At 44.3% G+C, this 19,315-nt stretch overlaps 1 protein-coding gene and 1 pseudogene across 3 annotated transcripts in view; one reads left to right on the forward strand and one right to left on the reverse strand.

Moving 5' to 3' along the window:
- Positions 1–19,278, reverse strand: part of RSPH10B (radial spoke head 10 homolog B) — a 40,723-nt gene extending 21,445 nt beyond the window's left edge. Inside the window, exons 1-8 of one of the 2 annotated variants that reach the window (XM_079899065.1) lie at positions 17,963–18,040; positions 17,252–17,622; positions 14,711–14,786; positions 11,574–11,642; positions 9,539–9,712; positions 7,851–7,936; positions 7,022–7,142; positions 271–447 (exon numbers count right to left, since the gene is read on the reverse strand). In XM_079899065.1, coding sequence (XP_079755191.1) covers positions 271–447; positions 7,022–7,142; positions 7,851–7,936; positions 9,539–9,712; positions 11,574–11,642; positions 14,711–14,786; positions 17,252–17,526 — 978 coding nt within the window. In that variant the 5' untranslated portion in view covers positions 17,527–17,622; positions 17,963–18,040. Of the gene's footprint in view, positions 1–270; positions 448–7,021; positions 7,143–7,850; positions 7,937–9,538; positions 9,713–11,573; positions 11,643–14,710; positions 14,787–17,251 lie in introns of both variants that reach the window. The other variant, XM_079899064.1, reaches the window with a different exon arrangement.
- Positions 3,978–4,876, forward strand: LOC307198682 (peroxiredoxin-1-like; annotated as a pseudogene). Its single transcript has one exon. The product of its transcript is annotated as a peroxiredoxin-1-like (transcript).
- Positions 19,279–19,315: the final 37 nt, after the last annotated feature.

Raw genomic sequence — 19,315 nt, forward strand, 5'->3', positions numbered from 1 at the left:
TTATTCTTTATCATTTATGGAAGATTAAGCTAGCTTTTCTGTTACTTGCAACCAAAACCACCCTAACATACACACACACACACCAGACTAATTAAATAACCTCTAAATACAAAGGAAATTGATATGTTAGAAGTTATTTTAAAAGTTATGTAATCATCTTAACAAAACAGTAAGTTATCCTATGCAAAATGGATAATGCACTTTACTAGACAGAGAATGACATGCCTTTACATAACCTTTAAAATGTAATCTTCACAGGTCTGTACTCACCATGCCATGTTTTTTATTGGCAACCCATTCTCCCTCATACATGGCTCCACTGGCATAGTAGAACTTGCCATAGCCATGACGGTATCCGTTCACAAACTCTCCCACATATTCATTTCTCAGGGGATACTGGGAGTAGGGGATTCTCTTTAGAAACCATGTGTGTGTGCCAAAGCCATTCTGAAAAGAAAGCAAACGTCCATGAGAAATGCTCAAAATGTTTCCTCTTTTTACCCAAATCCATTTAAAATTAGGTATGAATCAAATCCAGGGACTCCTGTGAAGGGGCAAGGAGCATGCGTGATGGAGCCTCACAAACTTGGGTTCAGCCTCAGCTCAGTCATTTACAAACCAGCCCTTTGACATAAGGCTAATTAGTTCTGCCCTCTGGGTCTCATCTATAAAGGGAAATAACACCTACCACAGGTTGGATGTAATCATTGAAAACAGTGTATATAAAGTGCCTGGCTTAATATTATTTTAAATTTTAATTACTTTTAACATGCAGATTGATAAAAATATTCCCTCCTCAATCCCACATTCCAGAGGTAACTACTAGTTGGGTTTGAAATTCATCTCTGTTCTTCCCAGGCACATACAATCATACTTAATCAACATATTACATACATATATAAAGACATACACAATTTTTTCAACAATGGAATGTTTGTATATATACACCATTCTTTTTTTTTTTTTTTTTAACCCTATCTGACTTTATTCATTGTTATACAAGCTTACACAGCTTGGATATATATACCATATATACGCTAAGTGAAATAGGCTATTCACGAAAGGACAAATACTATATGATTTTACTTAGAGGAGGTATCGAGAAGAGTCACATTCACAGAGACAGACAGTAGAATGGTGGGTGCCAGGGGCTGGGGGGAGGGGGAAGTGGGGAGTTATTGTTTAATAGGTACAGAGTCTCAATTTTGCACGGTGAAAAGAATTCTGTGGATGGACGGCGGTGACGGCTGAACACTGTGAATGTACTTAACACTGAACTATATACACTTAAAAATGGTTAAGATGGTAAGTTCTATGTGTATTTTACCACCATTAAAGTTAAAAAGAAGAAAACACAGTTGGAGTGGCCATATTCATGTCAGAAAAAGTAGAGCTCAGAGAAATAAAAATCACCAGGGTTCAAGAATGACATTATAAAATTATAAAAAGGGTCAACTCACCAGGAACACATAACAATCCTAAACGTGTATACAGGTAACAACAAGCTGTCAAAATATACGAAGCAAAAACTGATAGATCTGAAAGGAGAAACAGACAAATCCACAACTACACTTGGATACTTAAACATGCTTCTCTCAGAAATGGATAGAAAAAGTTGACAAAAAATGAGTAATGATATAGAAGATCTGAACAACACTATCAACCAACTTGATCTAACTGACATCTATAGAAAACTCCACTCAACAAAGTCAGAAATACACATCACATTCACCAAGATAGACCAAAATAAACCTCAACATACTGAAAAGAAATGCAATTATAGACAGTATGTTCTCTGACCACAGTGGAATTAAACACACACAAAAAACAACAGAGACGTATCTGAGAAAATACCCAAATATCTGAAAATTAAACAACATACTTCAAAATAATTTATAGGCCGAAGAGGAAGTCATGGGGAAATTAGAAAATATTTTGAACTGAACAAAACTTAAAAAACATGATATATCAAAATAAGTGGGATACAGATAAAGCAGTGCTAAGAGGAAAAACTGTAGTATTAAATGTTTATATTAGGAAAAAAGAAATGTCTCAAATCAATAGAGCATCCATGCAACTCTAGGAAAAGAGCAAATTAAACCCAAAGCATGCAGAAGGGAGGTAATAACAAGAATAGATACCAGTTATTTTGAAAAACATGAAAGAAAACAAAACTAAAACTGGCTCTTTGATCATTTTAATGAAATTGATACATCTCTAGCAAGACTGATGAAGGAGACAGAAAGCACAAGTTACTAATATTAGAAGAAAGAGGGACCATCACTATAGATCCTATATATATTAAAAGAATAAGGTAACGTTATAAACAACCTTGTGCCAATAACATTAACAATTTCTATGAAGCAAGCAAACTCCTTCAGTATAACACAAACTTCCACAGCTTACTTAAGAAGAAATAGATAACCTGAATAGCACATTATTTACTAAAGAAATTGGTTTTATAGTTAATATGTAGTTAATTTAATCATCCCACAGACAACTCCAGGCCCAGAAGGCTTCACTGGCATATTCAACTGTATGGCTAAGGAAGAGAGAATGCCAATGCTACAAACTTCCAAAAACTTGAAGAGAACACTTCCCAATTCATTTGATGAAGCTGACATCACCCTGATTACTACAAGCTGACAAGATGTTATAAGGAAATAATACTACAGATCAGTATTCCTCATGAACATGGACACAAAAATCCTCAACAAAATATTAGGAAATTAAACCCAGCAAGATATAAAAAGGATAATATTATCATGACCAAGTTGGGTTTGTCCCAGGAATGCAAGATTGGCTCAACATTTGAAAATCAATTAATCTAACTCAACCAATCAATAGACCAGAGAAGAAAAACCACATGATCATCAGACTGGAGGCAGAAGAAGCACTAGACAAAATTCAACATCTATTCATGATGAAAACGGTTAAGTAAATTAAGAATGAAAAAGTGCTTCCTCGGGGCTTCCCTGGTGGCGCAGTGGTTGAGAATCTGCCTGCCAATGCAGGGGACACGGGTTCGAGCCCTGGTCTGGGAAGATCCCACATGCCACGGAGCAACTGGGCCCGTGAGCTACAACTACTGAGCCTGCGTGTCTGGTGCCTGTGCTCCGCAACAAGAGACGCCGCAATAGTGAGAGGCCCGCGCACCGCGATGAAGAGTGGCCCCCGCTCGCCACAACTAGAGAAAGCCCTCTCACAGAAACGAAGACCCAACACAGCCAAAAAATTAATTAATTAAAAAAAAAAGTGCTTCCTCAACCTGATAAAGGGTAGCTACAAAAAACCTACAGCTAACATCATGCTTGATGAGAGACTGAATTCTTTCACACTAAGATCAGGAACAATGTGAGGATGTCCACTCCCTCCACTCCTAGTCAATATCACAAAATATCCTGGAGGTCTTAGCCAGTGCAATAAAGCAAGGGGAAAAAATGGCATACAGATTAGAAAGAAACAAGAAGTTGACTGTATTTGCAGGCATGGTTATCTAGATTAAAAAGTCCTAAAGAGTCTACAAAAAAGCGACTAGAACTATCATGTGAGTTTAGCAAGGTCCCCGATTAGTAAGTTAATATATAAGATGTCATCAGAAAATCCTAGCTATATAAACTATATAAAATTAACCATAGAAAGCTTTCCTTTCCTGTGCAGGAAATACATAGCTATTTATTTATTTATTTATTTTGTTTATTTATTTTTGGCTGTGCTGGGTCTTCATTGCTGTGCGCAGGCTTTCTCTAGTTGCGGTGCGCAGGCTTCTCATTGTGGTGGCTTCTCTTGTTGCAGAGCACAGCTCTAGGCACGCGGGCTTCAGTAGTTGTGGCTCACAGGCTCTGTAGTTGTGGCACACGGGTTTAGTTGCTCCGTGGCATGTGGGATCTTCCTGGACCAGGGCTCGAACCTGTGTCCCCTGCATTAGCAGGTGGATTCCTAACCACTGCGCCACCAGGGAAGCCCAATACATAGCTTGTAAAATGTAAATAGTGTGTGTGCTTCCTGACTGTCCTTTGTGGTTTGTGAGAAGTGCTGATTGCAATATGTCTTCAGGAAATGCCAAAATTGGGCCCCATGCCCCCCACTTCAAAGCAACTGCTGTAATGCCAGATGGTCAGTTCAAAGATATCAGCCTATCTAACTACAAAGGAAAATATATCGTGTTCTTCTTTTACCCTCTTGACTTCACCTTTGTGTGCCCCACGGAGGTCACTGCTTTCAGTGATAGGGCAGAAGAATTTAAGAAACTCAAATGCCAAGTGATTGGTGCTTCTGTGGATTCTCACTTCTGTCTCCTGTCATGGATCATCACACCCAAGAAACAAGGAGGACTGGGACACCCAAGAAACAAGGAGGACTGGGACCCACGAACAGTCCCTTGATATCAGACCCCAAGCGCACCATTGCTCAGGACTATGGGGTCTTAAAGGCCGATGAAGGCATCTCACTCAGGGGTCTTTTTATTATTGCTGATAAAGGTATCCTTCGACAGATCACCATAAGTGACCTTCCTGTTGGCCGTTCTGTGGAGGAGACACTGAGACTAGTTCAGGCCTTCCAGTTTACTGACAAACATGGGGAAGTGTGTGCAGCTGGCTGGAAGCCTGGCAGCGATACCATCGAGCCTGATGTCCCGAAGAGCAAAGAATATTTCTCTAAGCAGAAGTGAGTGCTGGGCCATTTTAGGGCCAGGCTGCAGTAGGTGGCCATGAGAACAAAACCTCTTTTGTACTACTGTCATGCTTAAAACACAAGACTTTACACTCAGCCCAGATGTGGTGTGGGACAGGACAGGCCCTTCCTGCAGGGCTTGGGGAGGCCAGCCTTTCTTCCTCTGGAGGGAACGGCCTGAGCTGTATTATGGGGCAGGCAAACTGATGTGTATAGTAGTAGGATATCACTTTTGGTCTTTTGTAGCTTTATTAAACTTGAGCTGAGACCTTTTTGATTCTTCATTTTAGGTGGACATTAGCCTTTGAGTGTAAGAGGAATTTACTTTTTGCTTTCCCTCTTTAGGGGAAAATGAGGTGTGAGAGTGCCTCAGAATCAGGAAATTATATTGAGGGGAAATGCAAGTAGATACAGGGAATGGACCTTGAAGCAAGGTGTTTCATTTCACCGTATCTGGAGAAGAGCAAGGCCTACTACAGTACTGGCCAAGGCACTGCAATTTACGCTATAGGCTGGGTTGCAAGTTAAGAGCCCAGTGAGATTACTGGCATTTACTTTTACACTACTGGGAGGGCTGTATGAAAACCTGAAGCTTGGCCTCTTCTGAGAAATGCCTGGTACTGGTTCTGTAAAAAGATCAGAGTTAAGAGGCTTCAGTGCCTTTGGAACTAAAAGGGGGAGGGGGAGACGAACACAGCGCTGGTGTTCATAGGGGAGGCTGCCTGTGTCAAAAGCACGGTGCTGAGCACCTCTTGGCTTCCCTGGGTTTCTATCCTTGATTTAAGGGTAGTTCTTATCCTCATATCATTGTCCTGAGGGAGGGCTGTCAGTGGGGCAAAGGTGGATTCCTCCTGGGCTCTTGAGGCTAGGGCAGATTCAGGGCTGAGAATCCTTCTGTATATCACGTGGTGCCCTTCTAGACACCTTCCAGACACGGCTGCCCCAGCCTACCTACCCCTCCAGTATTCAGACAAGCCAGAACTACGAGCGGTGGTATGGGATTCCCGGGGCCTTCAATAATAGCTTATTATAGGCCGGGCACTATTTCGTATTTATTCAGTCTCCATAAGAACCCTCTGAGGCAGGCACCTTTATTTAGGGGACAGTTGCTTCTTAAGCCCTGTCACCGGTAGCATCTGGAAGCACTGCAGAGAAATGGGAACAGGTAATAATCCCAGATCCCAAGGCAGCTGGCAAGTCTGGATCTGCTTTGGTCTTTTGACCAAACTTCAAATTTGAGCCTTGTTATCGTCATTTAAGATCTCTACTATAATTCTTTATCAAAAATGATCACCTTGTACCCAATAAAATCTTGTCTAGCCAAATAAGTCCAAAAATATAAATAAATAAAATGTAAATAGTAGTCTCAGTCCTCCCAAGAGTCACGTGACTTATGAATTTGCCAACGGAAGAACCTCGCTTGGGTGGGAGACCTCTAGAGAAAACTAAATACTAATAAAATAGCACTTAAAAAAAAAAGGTCAAGTTAGCCATAAAAGGAATGAAATAATGCCATCTGCAGCAACATGGATAGATCTGGAGATTATCATACTAAGTAAGTCAGAAAGAGAAAGACACCCTATGATATTACTTGTATGTGGAATCTAAAATACGACACAAGGGAACGTATCTACAAAACAAAAACAGACTCACAGACATAGAGAACAGACTTATGGTTGCCAAGGGGGAGGGGAGGGCGGAGAGGGATGGATTGGGAGTTTGGGATGAGCAGATGCGAACTATTATATACAGAATGGATAAACAACCAGATCGTACTGTAAGGCACGGGGAACTATATTCAATATCCTGTGAGAAACCATATGGGAAAGAATATGAAAAAGAACATATATACATGTGTAACTGCATCACTTTGCTGTAGAGCAGAAATTAACACAACGGTGTAAATCAACTATATGTCAACAAAATATATATTTTTTAAAAAGGCTGATTTAGGGCTTCCCTGGTGGCGCAGTGGTTGAGAGTCCGCCTGCCGATGCAGGGGACACGGGTTCATGCCCCGGTCCGGGAAGATCCCACATGCCGCAGAGCAGCTGGGCCCGTGAGCCGTGGCCGCTGAGCCTGCGCGTCCGGAGCCTGTGCTCCGTGGCGGGAGAGGCCACAACAGTGAGAGGCCCGTGTACCGAAAAAAAGAAAAGAAAAGAAAAGAAAAATAATAAAAAGGCTGATTTAGACAAGTAATCATAATGTGAGTTTGTGAGTTTCTAAATTTAACACAGCTTGAATTTCAGATTACCGTGCAATACCCGACACCAAATACTTCATGGGCTGAGGATCAGCAGAGCCCCCACCTCTGGGCGTATTCCACTCAAAGCAGCTAGCACAGTACCTGGGCCCCCTGCTCCCAATGACCCGTGTACTCTTCGTTAGTTGTCAGCCACCTCATCCGGCCTTCCCTATGACGCACGTTGTTCTCCCACTGACCTTCATATATATTTCCAGATTTGTAACTAGGACAAACAAAAATTAAAAACAACCAGTTATCTCATGTACAACATTTACCTTTAAGACTTCCTTAAACTTTCTCCCTAAATACCTCTGAAGAAATCCAATCCTTGTGCCCATACAATCTTCCCTGTATTTAAATTCAATGAATAGGCATGTGGTCCTTATGAACAATCCTCTGGGTGGGTGGGTGGGGGGGTGGACAGAATAAATCACTTTGTAAAAACTTCTGATTACTTAATAAGGTGACAGTGGGTAAGATTAGTGTTTATAATCTTATTAAGTAACTCCCTATAGTATTATGATTGGTTAATATTTTGCCCCCAAGTATTTTAATCCTTAAAATATTTGGCTCCCTCAGCTCGATCTAAAATCAAGTCGATATGTCAATATCCCTCAGAAAATATGAAACTAACAATGGAGACCCGTGATTCACATAGAAAACAAAGGGAGGCAGCTTCTATGTATAATAAAGGGAAACAGTATGATTAGCCATCATATTTAATATGGTGTTTTTCTAAATTTTCCGAAGAATACTTCATCCCTGTTGAGATTATATTGGGGTTAATTTAAATATTCCACCCTGCTTATATAGAAAACGTGTTCTCTGTAAGTTCTGCACCTTATCTTTAAATAGCCTATGTGAAAGTTATTTGGGCCCAAGAACGCTCTTCACCAACACCCCAAACATGGGGGGGGCGGTGGATACCTACCGCCTTATCCCCCAGCCCTTTCTGACGTTGTGCACCCAGTCTCCCTCGTACCAAGAGGTTCCCTCTTGATTGTAACAAATGCAGCCCTAGAACAAAGAATAGCATTTTTTAAATAAAATCATCAAGCCTTATAAAACAAATGCTTTTTTAAAGGTAAAGATTAAAATGTATGATTTTAAGGAGTCTAAATGATGCAGAAAATGTCATCCTTAGGTAAGACATATAACCCGTGTTATGTTTCTGGTTTGTGATTAAGAATACTGTAAAGTGCCCACCAAGTGAGAATGAGATCACAAATCAGTTACCCCTGAATAGCCAAGTGTCACATACGGGATGAAACGACTACATCCATTACACTCAGTATAGTCAGTAATTATTTGTCAAATAAGTACCTAAAGAAATCCTATTTTGTCGTCTCCTAAAGTGAAGAGTAGTACCTTCCTTATAACTGAAGCTCACTCTCTTTTATGTACCAAAACCAGTTTGTTTTATCCATTTTGACGTCTTACTTTACTGCCTCCGAGCATAAGTGAACACGGCATAATTTTTCTTTGATGATTCCTTTAAGGGAGTGGGAGTAGCCACTGTGCAAAGCATTTGGATCTACGGTAAATGGCCTGAAATTGCTTGTTTATTCACTGGTTTATTTCTGTGTGTGTGTGATTTTTCCATCTTCTTCCTCATTATCACGCTAACTTGTTCCTTCTCGCAGCCATCCTGGTGCCTCTATCTAGAAGTCACCATCCCCAACTCCCCCAAATATCTGAACTGACCTGCTCTGAGCTAAAAAACAAAAAACAGAATGCAGAACACAAGGGAACAGTCTAAATCTGAGTAAGGTGATAATTATGAAGATAGACTTTTTCTTTTGACATTTTCTAAAAACAGTGCTACAGTATTTTATCATCCTATATAAAAGTGAGACAATAGTACCAAAAACAGCAACCTCGCTTCAAAGTACCTATAACCTACATTGCTGGTGAGAGTGTAAACTGGTTTAGCCACCACGGAAAACAGTTTGGTGGTCCTTCAAAATGCTAAACATCAAGTTACCGTAGGACCCAGCAATTCCACCCCTAGGTATATACCCAAAAGAACTAAAAACAAGTACTCAAATAAACCTTTGCACTCACAGTCATAGCAGCACTATTCACAGTAGCCAAAAGATGGAAACAGCCCACATGTCCATCACTGGATGGATGGATAAACAAAATGTGGTCCATCCATACAATGGAATATTACTCAGCTGTGAAAAAGGAATGAACTACCTACAACACGGATGAACCTCAAAAACATGATACTCAGTGAAAGAAGCCAGGCACAAAAGGTCACATATTGTCTGATTCCATTTATACAAAATATTCAGAATAGGTAAACCCATAGAGTGAGAAAGCTGATCGGTGGTTGCCCAGGGCTGGGGAAGTGGGGAGTAACTGCCTAATGGGTATGGGGTTTCATTTGGGGATGATGAGAATGTTTGGGGACTAGATAGAGGTGGTGGTGGCACAATACTGTGAATGTACTAAATGCCACTGAATTGTTCACTGTAAAATGGTTAATTTCACGTGATGTGAATTTCACCTCATTAAAAAAAAAAGTGAATATACCCTTCACAGCCCCCCCACCTCCTGCTCTCTGTGTTTGCACATCCCATTCACAGCCGGGGGTCGCGTGGCTGCCTCACCCACCTTGCCGTGTCTCTTGCCGTGGCACCAGTGGCCGATGTAGCACACGGGCAGCGTGCTGCACTTGAACATGCCGAATCCGTGTCTTATGCCGTTGACCACTTCTCCTTCGTAGGTGCTGCCATCCGGCCACGTGTAGATGCCACGGTTCATGGGGATGTTTTTCACAAAGTCCCCCTAGGCCAAAATGGTCATCAGTGTGGCAGAAAGAAGGCAGTGGAGAGATCCCTCGTCTTGTGGGTTGCTGGAGATGCGGATACCACGCCGGTCTCTCCTCCCTTGGAAACGGTTGAATACCCCCTCCAGCTCCCACCCCCCTCCTCCCGTCTCTACACATCCCATCCTCCCACACCTGGTCCCTCCACCGGACAGAAGCCCAGGCGGAATGAGCTATCGGGAAAGCTGTGTGCAGACGAAGCTCGAAGAAGCCAGCAGGTGACGTGGTACAGTGGTGGCTCCCAAGCCTGGCCTTGAGAATTTTGGATTCTGGAACCCGCCTTGGAGGCGGCTAATTCACTGGGTTCCAGTGTCACCCCCAGGAGATGCTGACGATTAGCCAGGCTCAGGGATCACTGGTGGAAACCCTAATATACTGCAGACACACCAGCCAACCTCCTGCCCCAGGATGAGCGGCCAGCATGCGGTGCCCCCCACACCTCAGCCCAGAGGCATCGGGTTCTTTTCCAGGAACATGAACTCCTGAAGGCGAGGGCCCAGCAGAGGTCCCAAGAGGCCAGCCAACCTCCCAGAGGATGCTTCTGTGAGAGCCTGAATCCTGCCCATAAACCCTCCCCTGACTGGGTGTTTGTGTGTCTGTGATGGGGGTGGGTCTGTGTCTGCAAGAATGAGCCCCAGCTGACCTTCCAGAGCTGATGAACCAGAGGTCCAGGCCAGGAGGCGGGGCTTGGGGGCAGGGGGGAGTTTCCCGGGAAAGATTGGCCTGAAACGGCAGTCGGGACACAATCCTCTGGCCGCCCTGGACCTTGGCTGTTCTCTCCGCTCCGTGACAATGAAGGTGGACCCTCCCCTCGCTCTTCCCCAGCCTCATCTCCCACTGCCCAGTCCACTTAGCTGCCCACCTGGCCCAAACGTGCCTCTTTCCCTAAACTGGCTGTTGGTTGCATGTGAGCCTTATATCCCCTGCTTTAAATACTTTCATTACGACTTAGGAACACCATCGCGTTAGCAGCTCTGCAACTGTGATTTTCAGGGCAGCGTTTCAGGCCCACACGCACTGTAGAGGCACCGGTCTAAAAATACGCATTCCCTAACCCGGCAAGACCGTTAAGTGAGGCCCAAACGCAGCACAAGCAGCCAGTAGAGATAGCTACATCTGAGTGAGTGGGTATGGTTTGGTCTCTAGAGAAAAAAGGTACAGAAGAGAGTGTATAACAAACTATTTACAGGGCTCCCCTGGTGGCACAGGGGTTACGAATCCGCCTGCCAGTGCAGAGAACACGGGTTCGAGCCCTGGTCCAGGAAGATCCCACATGCCGTGGAGCAACTAAGCCCGTGCGCCACAACTACTAAGCTTGCGCTCTAGAGCCCGCGAGCCACAACTACTGAGCCTGCGTGCCACAACTACTGAAGCCTGCGTGCCTAGAGCCCGTGCTCCGCAAGGAGAGAAGCCACCGCAATGAGAAGCCCGCGTACCGCAACGACAAGCCCGCGTACCGCAACGACGAGTAGCCCCCGCTCGCCGCAACTAGAGAAAGCCCACGCGCAGCAACGAAGACCCAACGCAGCCAAAAATAAATAAAATTAAATCTTTAAAAAAAAATAAACTATTTGTGTTTGCAAAAAAATGGGAGAGGCTGAAGAATACCTCTAGAATATACAAACGAAACTGGAAACTGGTGACAATTTATAGAGGGTCCTGCGGTAACAACTAACTTGTCACCTCTGTTCTTTGGTTCTATGGATTTTTTTTTTAACCCATGTGCTGAGTTACTTTTATGAAACTAGTATGTTTAATTGTGGGAACCTGACCATTAAATCACATAATTCACTTAGAACTATAACATACTATACGCTTTACCTCATATTTCAATCCATCAGCCCAGACGTAAGTCCCCCGTCCATGCATGAGTCCTTCTGAAAACATACCCTTTGAAACAGAGCAACAAAGCATTAGGCCCAATCTTGATTTACAAAACTGCCACCCAGGGATTCAGCTTTTAAAATGGAAACAAGTTCGACAAATATGCTTGTCCAGTGTTCAGCTGGGAGCTGGCAACACACTGGCGTCTATCCTGTTCTAAAAAGGATCTGAGTAGGAGTCCAAAAAAACCCAGTTCCCTAAAACTGGCACTAGGCGGTGCTGCGCAGTTGTTAAAACTGAGCTGTAAATTCAGGCTTCCTCACCTAATTAAGCTGTTGGAAAACTCCAGAGTTCAAAAGAACTCATATGCTTTGGGCTTTGTATTTCAAAGTTTAAGGGTCTTTTGAAAATTATTTAGACTAGATTAAAACCATTATCTGGATATCAGAAATTATGACATTTGTCAACGTCACACTTTGTTTTCCCTTACTGGGAATTATCAGAACGTGTGAGCGTGTGTGTGTATTGACACCAACACAAGTATACATAATGTACAGTTGTCCATATCATTCACTTAGAGTATCTATCGTTAATGTATAGGAACTAGTTGTTAAAAACTTCACACACCTGAATGTCGCAATGCAATCAGAGAAAACGCGTATAACATTATACCCAGTCCTTCCTCGGAATCCCTTCTTTAGAGGAGGTGGTGAGCTCAGGGGTTGATGACTGGAGAGAACCGAGAATCTATGTAAACAGTGCCCTGACGCAGCGGTTCTAGACTCGACTGTGCATCAGAGCCACCAGGGTGGGGGGAGGTGAAAGCACAGATGACTGGGCCCGCCCTGCACACTGGAGATCCTGATTCATCACCAGCTCTGGGCTGGGGCCCAAGAATTTGTACTCTGCACAAATTCCCAGGTGCTGCTGCTGGTCCCTGGGAACATGCTTTAAGAACCACTGCCTTAACTTCACTAGCGAGAAGGTCTGTTATATCATCCATCCAGGTGAACCTAGCCGCACATCAGGCAGGGCTGGCGCTCAGGGAAACTGGGGGCAGCCAGAGAGCTTCCAACTGCAGGCTGAGGCTCTCGTCTGGATTATGGAATCAATCGTGGTCGCAAGAAGCAGAGTTTTGTTTTGTTTAACAGAGTATTGATGAACAGAAGGGATCGCGCTTCAGCCACACGGGAAGGGCAAGTGTTTCGTGAAATGTTTGTTTTCAAGTTTTCTCTTTAGGAAATTGCGATCTAAACATGTGACCAACGCAGGTCTGACCCCTGTGGGTCATGGGGCTACTGGGTCGTTCCACTGGGTTTGCCTCCTTCACCGTTTAAAGGAGATCCAACGGATGATGACTTTCAATCGCAAGAATCTGAGTCTAAGGAAAATATGCAAAGTTTACAAAGCAGGTAGCTGGCAGCGAGGAAGGGGGCTCCTCCAGAAATAAAGGGGTGTTTGCCTCTCATTAATGGAAAGGGCAAGGCTGCCTGGCCAGGCTTGAGCTACCAGGTGACTGCATACCTGAGGACACCCAGGGTTAGCAGGAGCTGTGATCACATCCTCAGCAGCCCGGGAGGGGTTTATCCCATGTGGTCAAGCACTAGGTATCTTTGAATGGTATACACACTGGTGCCTTGTAGAAGTACCACAGCGGTGAAGGAAGATTCTCATCGGGATAAAGAAACACTACAAAGGCCAGAACTGGCAGAGGCCAGAGGGACAGTCATTTTAATGAGTATCATCCAGTCATAATAAATGGCATGGGGTTTTTTTTTGTTTTGTTTTGTTTTGTTTTTGGCCAGCTGCATGGCTTGTGGTATCTTAGTTCCCCGACCAGGGACTGAACCCAGGTCCTCAACAGTGAAAGTGCAGAGTCCTAACCACTGGACCACCAGGGAATTCCCATAAATGGCATTTTTAAGAGCTTTTATAACACAGGAAAATGAACATGTTATGTTAATGGGAAAAATCAGGATACTGAAACCTGTGCCTTTTGACCTCATCTACAAAAATCTGTTCCTATAACAAGCACACGTTTCCTGGATAATCTGAACGAACGGATGAATGACTACTGCCACTGTAGCATCATTGATAAAGACAAAAAATGAAAACACCCCAAAAGTATCTCATAATTATGGCATAGCTCTGAATGGTAAATTAGAGCACTGTGTAATATTTTAAATAATTATGGAAGAGGGAATGGGAATTCAGTGCTTAATGGGAACAGGGTTTCAGTGTGGGATGATGAAAAAATTCTGCAGATGACGGTGGTGATGGTTGTTCAACAATGTAAATGTACTTAATGTCACTGAAACTAACACTTAAAAATGGTAAGTTTAACGTACATTTTATCACAAACAAACTTTTAAGTTATGGAAACCATACATTAATACAGCAATGTATTCATAACCGAAAAAAGATTCAAGGTGTTATCTACAAAATTAATACGCCCATGTAAAAACACTGATCCATCCATTCAAGAAATAAAAGAGGGGGTCTTCCCTGGGGGCGCAGTGGTTGAGAGTCCGCCTGCCGATGCAGGGGACATGGGTTCGTGCCCCGGTCCGGGAAGATCCCACATGCTGTGGAGCGGCTGGGCCCGTGAGCCATGGCCGCTGAGCCTGCGCGTCCAGAGCCTGTGCTCCGCAATGGGAGAGGCCACCAAAATAAATAAATAAATAAATAAATAAATAAAAGAGGAACTTCCCTGGTGGTCCAATGGTTAAGACTCTGCACTTCCACTGCAGGGGGCACGGGTTCGATCCCTGGTCAGGGAACTAAGATGCTGCAAGCCACGTGCCCACCCCCCCCCCCAAAAAAAAAAAGACACAGCAAATTGAAAACATTTATGGCAAAAGGATGCTGGGATTTTTACTCTTTGTTTTTTACTTTAGAGACCTTAATGTTGTTTGTACAAAATAAAACTTGGCAAAAGGAAAAAATCTAAAATGACTACTTTGTACTAAAGTAGTCATGTTTTTACCTTAAAATATGTACTCAGGGTTCAAACTAAAATCAGCATCAAGTACTTCCAATTTCTTTTGAGGAATCAGTGGACTTTCTGAAGATGCAAATCTAAAATTATCACCCTGCACTGTCTGCCCTGCCCAGTCCCAAAAGGTATAACTCACGTGGTAGGTACAGCCTCCTTGAAAGATGGCAAAGCCTTCTCCCTCATACAGTCCACGGACTTTTTCCCCTTCGTAGCTACAATGAAACAAAGCTCAAGGCAATGAATCATGTGAGCACACCTCAGTGACTGTGTGTTAAAGTACGTAATGAACATCAATGAAAAAGTACAAATACCTCACATTCACTCAACAAGCATTCCCCGCCGAGGACCACTGTGTGCCTGCCCCCTTCTAAGTACCAGGGCTGCAACTGTGAACAAGTTCCTGCCCTCGGGAGTTTTTGGTTCAAAAAGGAGAGACAGTAAAAAGGAAACAAATGAACAAGATAATTCTAGATCACGTTCAGTTTTTGTGAAAGATATGATCAGGGAATGTGATCAGGAGTAAGGAGACGGCTAACTTATAACAAAGAACCTGGAGAAGAAGAGGATCCCCAGGAAGAGGAAACAGCAAGTGCAAAGGCCCTGAGGCAGGAAAGAGCCTGCCGGCTCAAGTTCAGCTGCACAGCTGGACCACACTGAGTAGGTGAGCAATGGATGGGAGGGAGACCAGCGGAAGAAGAGGCTGGGCCGTGATAAAGACTTGCTATAAAATCGAAAAGCTCTAAGAGGAATCATGAGAGGGTTTTAAGAGGTGGGTTGGACAAGACCAGATTTACGTCTTAAAAAGATCACTCCAGCTGCCGTGGAGAACGGACTGTGTGTGGGGGGAAGCTAACTGCTGGGATGGAGTAGTGAGAGGGGAGAGAGATGGAGGCGTATGGAATATTCTGGACAATTTTCTGTCTGGGGTGATGAAAACATTCTGAAAATGGGTAGTGGGGATTGTTGCATGACATGGTGAGTGTATTTAATGCCTCTGGATTTATACTTAAAATGGTTAAAATAGTACATTTTATGCTATGCGTATTTTACTATGATAATATTTTTAAGATATATTCCGGACATAGAACCAACAGGGCTTGCTGACGTGCTGCCTTTGGGGAACGGAGGTACCGAGAACAGCACCCAGATTTTTAGTTCAGCACCGAATGGATAACGTGTGATGTGTCACCTAGCTTGCCTCTAGGCTCTGAGGTAAGTGAGGTGGAAAACAAATGGACCTGTGACAGCTATGACCACACTGGGATTATTCCAAGAATCCAAGGAAGGGTAAACATTAGAATACCTATAAATATAATTCATGATATCGGCAAATCAAAGAAGAAAAACCATGTTTATATCAAGATGCCAGAAAAGTAGGATAACATTCAGCAATCATTTTTTAAAAATTCTAATTAATGGCAGTCACTATGGAAAACAGTATGGAGGTCCTTAAAAAAACTAAAAATACAGCTACCATATGATCCAGCAACCCCACTCTTGGGCATATATCCAGAAAAGACAGAAATTCTTATTCAAAAAGATACATGTACCCCCATGTTCATAGCAGCACTGTACACAACAGTCAAGCCAGGGAGGCAACCTGTGTGACCACTAGGCTGTTGGCAATGACAGAAGCTGACGTCCGAGACTAGGTTGTGAAAGACACCGAGGCTCCCAAAGCTTGCTCGCTCTCGATCACTCCCCAGGGAAGCCAGCTGCCATGCCGGCAGGACATTCAAGCAGCCCTGCGGAGACAGCCCATGCGATGAGGAACTGAGACTGACGGCCACCCCAGGGAGCCACTGCGAAAGACTGTCCAGCCGGTCAAGCCTTTAGACGAACCCTGGTTGACATCTTCGCTGAACCTCATGAGATCCTAACCCAGTACTATCCAGCATCCAGCAAAGCTGCTGCCAGACTCCTGAGCCCCATAAACGACGTGATATTTATTGCTTTAAGTGTCATGTTTTGGGGTAACTTGTTACATAGATAATTAGTACAAGGAGTGATGTAAACCAAGTCAGCATTAGGAAGGTAAATCTATGAGGCGTGGGGAGAGAGGCTAGAAGCAGGGACTCTTGAGGAAGTGAGTCCAATGGCCCAAGCAAGAGGTATGAAGACAAGTCTGTGCGTAGCGAAAAGGATGAATGAGAGAAGCACGGAGGAAAAAGAAACACAAAAGGCAGGGGTAGGGAAGAGATTAGTTCTGTGACTTGGAGCTTGGATGCCCTGATAGAAACAGGGACCAAGGGAGGAGCCAAAGGCTGCGAGAGAAACAGCAACGTTTAGAGGAACCTTCTAAGGTGCGAATACTCATTTATTTCCCCCCATTAAGAACCTGAGGCTCAGAAAGGTTCGGCGATGGGGTTGATGTCCTAGAGCTAAGACTCAAATCCAGATCATGGTACTTCAAGTCCTGCAGTCTTTGCGTTGAGACACAGAAAGTTTGAAGTCCAGTGGACGATGTCCACTAGGGAGGTAAAAATCTGAACCTAAAACTCTTGGAGAGAGAACAGTGCTAAAGACATTGATGTTTACCGTCGTCTAGGGAGACGGAAGTAAAGCTACAGTAAGAGATTATCAAGAGACAGAGAACAGAGAGCATGAAAGTCGTAGAAAAGGGAGCATGGACGATGCAGCTCATTAAAATCACCTTTCAAAAGCAAAAAAAAATCACCTTTCTACTATGAGTTTGGTCAGAATGGGCTCTTCATACTGGGTGGTATCTTCATACTGGGTGGTATCTTCATTCCGCAGATCATCATTTTTGCACTCTCTCTCGAGCTCTGGTTCTTTGAGCTGCATGTCCAATGGTGGCACAGCACCTGGGAGCATATCTTGCCTAGCAGCATTGCCATCTTGTTTGGGAAACTCTGTATGATCGGAGACAGACGAGGGAGAGCAGGCCAACTTATCCCCTTTTTTATCTGCTCTTTTCTTTTCTTTCACCATTGCCTTTAGAAGACCTAAGGTTTGCTTTATATAGGTAAGTATCAAATGACTCCTTTGGTTGAAAGCTGTTTGTTTCAAGGCGTTGATGAGTTTTACCTGAAAAATAAAAATTATGTCTCGTTTTACAACCCCAATGTCATTATCACTCTTTTCCTACAGCCTGAAAAATTAATTACAAGTATCGAGTCTCACCAGTTTATAAAAATATTACTTCAATATTGCATTGGTTGCTTCCTAAAATTTTTAAAATTGGAACCACCATCTACCACTTCTTTCCAAATAGTGCTCCAGTAAGAAGAGCAATCCTGTGTGTGAAAAATACCGACTTCACCTCTGAAATCTTACATGCCACCAGTTCGTACTTTAAAAGCCCGTCTCTTCGTGTGTCAGCATGGCAAAGTGCTCATGAGCTGCACTGCCCCTTCCCAGCTGTTACCTGAGGTCCTTCTGCTTCAGCTGTCAAACAAGAATAACAGCACCTTGGTCTGGTTATAAGGATGAGATGATGCACAAAATCCCTACGGATCAGACAGTGTGCACAATCAATAATGAAGTGATTACTTTTTCACTTTCCTGTTTTTGAACTTGAAATCATCGGCTACCTACTCCCTAGGACAGCACTGCCAGGGTCAAGCAAAAAATCTTGTGCTAATTATTTGCCCAAGGTCTTAGAGCTGAGGCACAGGGCTCCAAAGCCACAGTTTCTGTGGCCTTCCCAAACTGGCCCCACTGAAGACACCCCGGTGCATCGAGCAGGACGCACAGGTGAGTCCCGGAGTGCAAGGCAAGGTCATGTCCGTCGCGGCGCAACCACGGCCTGGGACCCCGGGACCCCGCGGGGGCGCTCACCTCGCTGGGGACGCCGTGGGACTCTGCCAATCCCAGACGGAAGCGGCGCGGCGACCTGATCCTGCCGGTCTCCAGGCAACCGCAGGCCCCGCCCCGCTCTTAAACGGGCCGCCGAGCGTGCTCAGCCCTTAAAGCAGAGCTCTGAAGCTTGAAGCACCTGACCAGGGTTTTCCCAGCTCTACTAATTGCCGCGCCCGAGGCCTCTCTCACTAGAATAACTCAGGTGTTACTTTTTCATTATGGCCCTAAACGAATTACCCCAAACTTAGTGGCTTAAAGCAACACAAGTTTATCATCTCACAGTTCTGTAAGTTAGGAAACCACCAGGACTGGTTCCTTTGGCGGCTCCAGGGGAGAATCTATGTCCTTGCCTTTTCCAGTTTCTAGAGGCCGCCTTCCTCCATCTTCGAAATTAGCAACGTTCCTCTCTCTGGCTCAGCTGGGAAAAGTTCTCCACTTTTCAGAAGCCACGGGCTAGACGGGGCCCACCCAGCCAACCCAGGGTACTCGCCCCATCTCACCACCCTTCCCTTACTCACCTGCGGAGCCCCTTGGCCACATAGAGCAGGTTTTCAAGGGTTCTGGGATGAGGACAGGTGGTCTCTGGGGCAGGCCTGCCTCCCACAAACCCCGATATGCGGAGTTCTTGCAAATATTAAATCTTTCGGACAGGTCCACCAGTGCAGTGCTTGCACAAGTGGCAATGACCATTACTTGACTGTCTCCTTACACCTAAGGAATTCTAAGTTTGCAAATGGAAGGAAGCCCACTGTCTGGGCAGAGAGGTCGAGAGCAGGGTGTGGGTGGGAGGCCCACACTGGGCACTGTACCCCAACCGCCATCTGGACCCCGCAGAGGGCATTTTTACTTCCATTTCTAGCAGAGTTCAAATGGGACGAGACTCCATGAAAAACCATTTGACAACACACAGGGATTCTTC

Source organism: Stenella coeruleoalba, assembly GCF_951394435.1.
Source record: "Stenella coeruleoalba genome assembly, chromosome: 15".
Taxonomy (NCBI): domain Eukaryota; kingdom Metazoa; phylum Chordata; class Mammalia; order Artiodactyla; family Delphinidae; genus Stenella; species Stenella coeruleoalba.